The sequence below is a fragment of the Bidens hawaiensis genome, unplaced genomic scaffold (assembly GCF_021521415.1).
Source record: "Bidens hawaiensis isolate Kalapana, Puna unplaced genomic scaffold, B.hawaiensis_p1.1 tig00023533_1, whole genome shotgun sequence".
Taxonomy (NCBI): Eukaryota; Viridiplantae; Streptophyta; class Magnoliopsida; order Asterales; family Asteraceae; genus Bidens; species Bidens hawaiensis.
Window position 1 is genome coordinate 45265 of NW_027493695.1, and position 6000 is coordinate 51264.

At 39.5% G+C, this 6000-nt stretch overlaps 1 protein-coding gene across 1 annotated transcript; it reads right to left on the reverse strand.

The window, feature by feature from the left end:
- Nucleotides 1–5065: 5065 nt before the first annotated feature.
- LOC143567664 (uncharacterized) lies at nucleotides 5066–5634 on the reverse strand. The gene is made up of 2 exons (XM_077054032.1): nucleotides 5433–5634; nucleotides 5066–5373 (listed from the first exon to the last, which is right to left on the reverse strand). Exons 1-2 carry the CDS (start codon nucleotides 5632–5634, stop codon nucleotides 5066–5068), a joined length of 510 nt encoding a protein of 169 aa, XP_076910147.1.
- Nucleotides 5635–6000: the final 366 nt, after the last annotated feature.

Consider the following 6000-nt stretch of genomic DNA (forward strand, 5'->3'; position numbering starts at 1 on the left):
AACGGACGACCCAAAATGATAGGAACTCTCTCGTCGGCCTCCATATCTAAAACAACAAAATCTGCTTGGAAAACCAAATTATCAATCTTAACGAGCAGATTCTCCACGACACCCCTCATATACTTAACGGAACGATCGGCTAAAGACAACGTCATACGAGTAGGGGTGAGCTCTCATAGGCCTAGCTTTTCATATATAAAATACGGCATGAGGATTATGCTAGCTCCTAAATCGGCCAATGCTTGACACGTCGTATCACTTCCGAAAAGACGTGGAATGGTAAAAACACCGGGGTCGGGTAACTTTTCCGGTACTTTATTGAGAACTACTACAGAACACTCTCCCTTTAGGGGAACAGTCGACAGCTCCTCCAACTTATCCTTTCTTTTAAGATGATCTTTCAAAATTTGTCATATTTAGGCATATGCTGGAGGACTTCGACGAACGGAAGGTTGACATTCAATTGGCTAAATATATTAAGAAAATGCCTGTAATCTTTCGTGTACTTCTGATTCTTTAGACGAGCGAGATACGGGACATATGCAAGGTCAATGGTGTGTGGTGGTGGCCGGACTCCAACCGGCTTCTTCTCAACTTGTGGCTCTATGATTGGCGTTGTACTTTGTGACTTACCCGGAGCCTCTACCTCCATTTCCTCATCTACCAACTCATCGTCCCCATCTTTCCCAATTTCGCTACTAACTATCTCCGGACCAAAAACCCTACCACTACGAGTGGAGATGGCATTCAATTGAGCAGCCGGATTAGTTTGAGGGATACCCGAAGACTGACCTGGGGGCCTTTCTTCTAAACGATGAGCAATATCACCAACAGTTCTTTGAATATCGAGAATAGAAGATTGTTGATTCTTGAAGAGCAAATCGTGTTCGGCAAACTTTTTCTGTGTAAGTTGATCTCTCTCCAAGATTTGCTTCATCATCTCTTCCAAACGCCCAATTCCACCATTCGAATCCTGCACATTATTTTAAACATTAGTACCATTAGTGTTATTATTATTGAAATACTGACCTTGTCCTTGATTATAAGAGTTTTGAAATCCGGGTGGTGCACCCGACGGACGCCAGTTAGAATTATTCTGATTCGGGTTCTTGTAAGTGTTCCAACTCTGACTGTTGTTATTGTAATTGTTAGGAAACCTAGTCTGACCAGCAACAAAATCAACCTGTTGATTCATCACCGGGCACTCCAACGTACCATGTCCACCTCTACAAAACTCACACCTTTCCACCTTAGCCTTCAGCTCCTTAACCTCTCTAGTTAGTGATTCCAAAGCAGCAGCCACACTAGTATCCAGATTAACCTGATGTACACCTCGAGCGGGTGATGATGTACTAGTGACGAGAGTGTAATTCTGGCGATGTGGCTCTTTGGCATAATCGTATTGAGCAAAGCTCTCATACATCTCGTTACATTCGGTGACATTCTACTTTGCCAATAAACTTCCTCCTGCGGCCGTGTCGAACCGAACTTGGGTTTCGTAGTTCAAACCATTGTAAAATTTTTCCACGAGAGCCCATGGTGTGAGACCATTCTGTGAGCAACGGGCTAGCATGTTTTGAAAACGCTCCCAAGCATGACAATATTTCTCCCCCGGTTCCATGTGAAAAGAATGAATTTGATCGCGAAGAACAGCCGCTATAGCAGGTGAAAAGTACTTCTTGATAAACGCTAAACGTAACGCCTACCAAGTAGTAAACGTGCCAGGTGGTTGAGTGTCAAGCCAAATAGCAGCTTTACCTGCAAGTGAAAACGAAAATAAATGTAATAAAATAGCATCTTCAGTAGCACCTTGTAAATTAAACGTTTTCAAAACGCGATAAAGTTGGTTGATGTGAATCGGCGCATCCTCATCATCACGCCCATGAAACTGATTTGTTTTAAACGATGTTGTTCATGCCGTATGACGGAATTTGCCACGAGTTGGGGTTGTCGATCTAGGGAACGACGATGCATGACTGGTTTCCGGTTAAGCCATCGAAGGCTTGAGCAGCGATTGTTCTATCGCCGGCCATTTGAACATCTGGTTGACTTCTCAGACTTTCAGGCGGTGAACTAGTTGGTGATGACTTTGGTGTAGAAGTGGCTTCTGACGATTGTTTCTTTGCTGACGAGCTATCCACGGTCTTCAACAGAGAAAATTCCAGGTTTTTCAGCGGTGGTCCTTGTGAACGAAGATGTGGCAAAAACCTTAAAGACGTAACGGACTAAGTGAGTAGACTAAAAATAAAAACTAAAACAAAAATAAACTAAAATTTAAATAGACTCCTACGATTAAAACGAAAATAAAACAACTAGCACGTATTTATCAAATAAGTCCAATTAACGCAAATAACGCAATTGCCAAGAGTCCCCGGCAACGGCGCCAAAAACCTGTTGTGCTTAAAACAGTCAATTAAATATTAACTAAATTAAACAAGTAATATAAACTAGACCTAAGACTCAACTACACAAAACACCGGCAAGTGAACCGATCAATTGTACTAAAGCTAAGTAAGTCCGGAATATCGAACCCACAGGATTCTATAAATTACGTTAATTGGCTAATTAGACTCGACTTACGACACGACTATTTATTATTAATGTTTTAAGGGGGTTTTTTATACTAATATTAAGCTAAGAAATTAAATAAGCAAATAAACAAGAAGACAAGCAATCAAACACAAGATTGAAACCAATAAGAGAAGGAATATACCTAGGTAATAATCCCATGTATCAACAATCATCAAGCAATGGACAACTAATATGATATGGAAACTGATTTCGAAATGTATTCACCTAACAAACCCTAGATAACCCTTGATCGCATCAAGTAAAATCCTAAAGAATAATTATTAGATTATTAAGCAATCAGTTATATTGATTTCTATACAGTTATCAATTAGGGTTAATTAATAGTATCTAAAGCAAGCAATCTTACGAAACACTAAATCCTAGATAACTTGATAAACTTATCATGACATCATGAACAAGGATCAACACAATAAGCAAGAATATTGTCACTAATCTATCCTAACATGCGATTGACCAAGACACATGAACAACTCCTCACCTTACAGCTATTGGAATTTAGAAGTACATTTAAAACCCTAACCAACTATCAACTAGCTTCTATGATCTAATAGGCCTATTCAACCATAATAATCAAAACACCAAGTAATGATTAAACATAAACCCTAAATCTAAAGAACATAATCAAAAGATAAAATATCTATGTGAAGCAATAGTTAATAATTAACCAAGATAATAAATACTCATATGCATCATGAAAACAAAATCAAGTCTTTTACTATTAAAATAACAAAACCATAATCAAACAATAGTCCAAAGCAAGAATCAAGCGTCAAACATGTTCATCACACCTAGGTAGACATGAAGTCTAGCCTAGAATCATTATTAAAAACAATCCTAAACAAGTATTAAAAACAAAGGAAAACATGATAGAAATAATGAACAAGGAACGAAAGTTAGAGCGATAAAACCCTTGGTGATTGATCCTTGAACACCTCCTTGAAAGAACTCTTGATCCTCCTTTATTCCTAGCTTCAAAGCACCTTCAAGAACTTGGTTTTCTCTCCAAAAACGGCTGGGATTTAGCTTAATTCGTCTAGGTTTAACAAGAGATGTTTATAAAAACGAAAACCGGGCTTGGGCTTGCAAAAATCGGCTGACCAGTGGCTCTAGGTGCCGCGCGGCCAGGCCTTGCCTCCCTGGTCACGCGGCGCGGCGTGTACCAGGTGAGGAAAACGAATTTTCTTTTTTATTTCTTGATTATTCTTGTTAGATCTTGATAAATTTCTTTCTTGAACTCCAAGCAACGATAGGAAGCTTCTAGACCTTCTTTTCCTTGACTCTCAAGCCACCATCTACATGAAAACAAATCAAAACTCTAAGTGAAGCAATCATGTAATCATTGACGAGCAAAATAGACTTAAACTTCTCATGAAATGATAGAAATAATTAAAGCTCAACATGCAAGACACCAAAAGATTAAAAACACTATAAATACAAAATACTTGACTCAAGACCTTAAATAATAAAATATAAACGAAACACGAACTAAACCGAACTCAAAACATTAAATAAACAAAACTTTACAATGGATTCGAGATGTATAAATAGATATATATCAGACGCATAGGCGATGACCTTGCATCTTTGCATGAGGACGCAACCGAGACCTTGGTTCAAGGCATCACAATTAACAACAAAATCCTCATTTTCTTCTGGAATGGTTAGGATAGGAGCGTCGCAAAACATACTCTTTAAGGTTTGAAAAGCTTCATCTTTCTTAGCCCTCCACTCATAAGGTTTACCCTTATGAGTTAAGGCGGTGCGGGGTAAATCGATCTTGGAAAAGTTCAAAATGAAACGACGGTAATAACCAGCGAGACTAAGAAACGATCAAACTTCCGTAGGTGAAGTCGGGGTCTTCTAATTTTTAACGGCTTCGATTTTAACAGGATCAACATGAATACCTTTTTGTTGATACGGCCAAGGAATTGGACTTCGTTTAACCAAAACACACATTTGGAAAACTTGGCAAAAAGTTTTTCTTTCTTCAACAACAATAGGATATCATGCAAATTCTTTTCATGCCCAACTTTAGATTTCGAATAAATAAGAATGTTGTCAATAAATAGGATCACGAACTTATCAAGGTAAGGCTTGCATACGCGGTTCATGAGGTCCTTAAACACCGCAGGTGCATTGGTTAAGATGAAAGGCATAAACATAAATTCGTAATAACCGTAACTAGTTCGAAAAGCGGTTTGGGGTATATCACCCTCATGAGCGCGCAATTGGTGATAACCCGAACGAAGATCGATTTTTGAAAAGCAAGATGAGCCTTGAAGTTGGTCGAAAGGTCGTCAAATCTAGGAAAAGGGTGACGGTTTTTAATCGTGAGTTTATTGAGTCCACGATAATCGATAAAAATTTGAAAGATACCATCCTTCTCTTCAACGAAAAGAACAGGTGCGCCCCAATGCGACGAGCTTGGGCGAATGAAACCTTTGCTAGAGAGTTCTTGAAGTTGACTTGCTAACTATTGCATTTTCGAAGGTGCGAGATGATAAGGAGCTTTGGCAATGTGATTCGCAACAGGCACAAGATCAATTCGAAACTCCACTTCGCGAGTGGGAGGTAAACCAGAAACGTCGTCAGGGAAAACTTTGGGAAAATCACAAACTACCGGAATGTCTTTTATTGTCTTCTTTTCTTGTTTCGTTTCCACAACGTTGGCAACGAAAGCCACATACTTTTTACGTAAGTATTTTTTGGCTTGAGTACACGCCATAAGCTTGAACCCCTTGAAAGGATTTTCGCCGAAAATACGCAAAATTCGATCATCGTCTAGTGGGATACAAATATACTTCTCAAAGCACACGATTTCGGCACGGTGTTGAGCTAACCTACTATGATATCAAAACTTCCGAGTTGCATAGGAATGAGATCAATATAAAAATCATAGTCGTTGAGATTTTGAGTACAACCGCGAATAACCGCGTCAATCAATATAGTTTTACCATTCGCTACTTTAGCCGTAAAGGACATTTCGAGTTTAGAACAAGACGACGAAAGCATAGGCTCAAAATCAAAAGACACAAAACTCATATCGGCACCGGTATCGAATAAAATGGATGCATAAACGTTAGTAAACAAGAACGTACCATTCACCACATCATTGTTATGCTGAGCTTGATTTGCATTGATCACAAATTCCCTCCCGCGAGCATTGGGAACAGCTATTGTGGCTTGAGAAGTCGAGGCTTGATTGGCTTGGGCCGGTTGAACAACTTGGTTTGCCATAATTTGCGGAACTGGTTGAAAGGCATGAACTTGATAGGCTTGAGCAGGGTATGCAGGCGGAACGACCATTTGGACTTGATATGCGAGTCGTGGACACGCGTTGGGGAAATGATTAGGGTCTGCACAATTGAAACACGCTCTAGGGGTGGGTGATGCTTGAGAAATGGGTTG

Coding starts and splice junctions, on each gene's coding strand:
- LOC143567664 (XM_077054032.1), bottom strand. CDS start 5,634: ATGAGTTTTGTGTCTTTTGATTTTGAGCCTATGCTTTCGTCGTCTTGT. Junction 5,374..5,432: donor AAGTTTTGATATCATAGTAG/GTTAGCTCAACA, acceptor GTATCCCACTAG/ACGATGATCGAATTTTGCGT.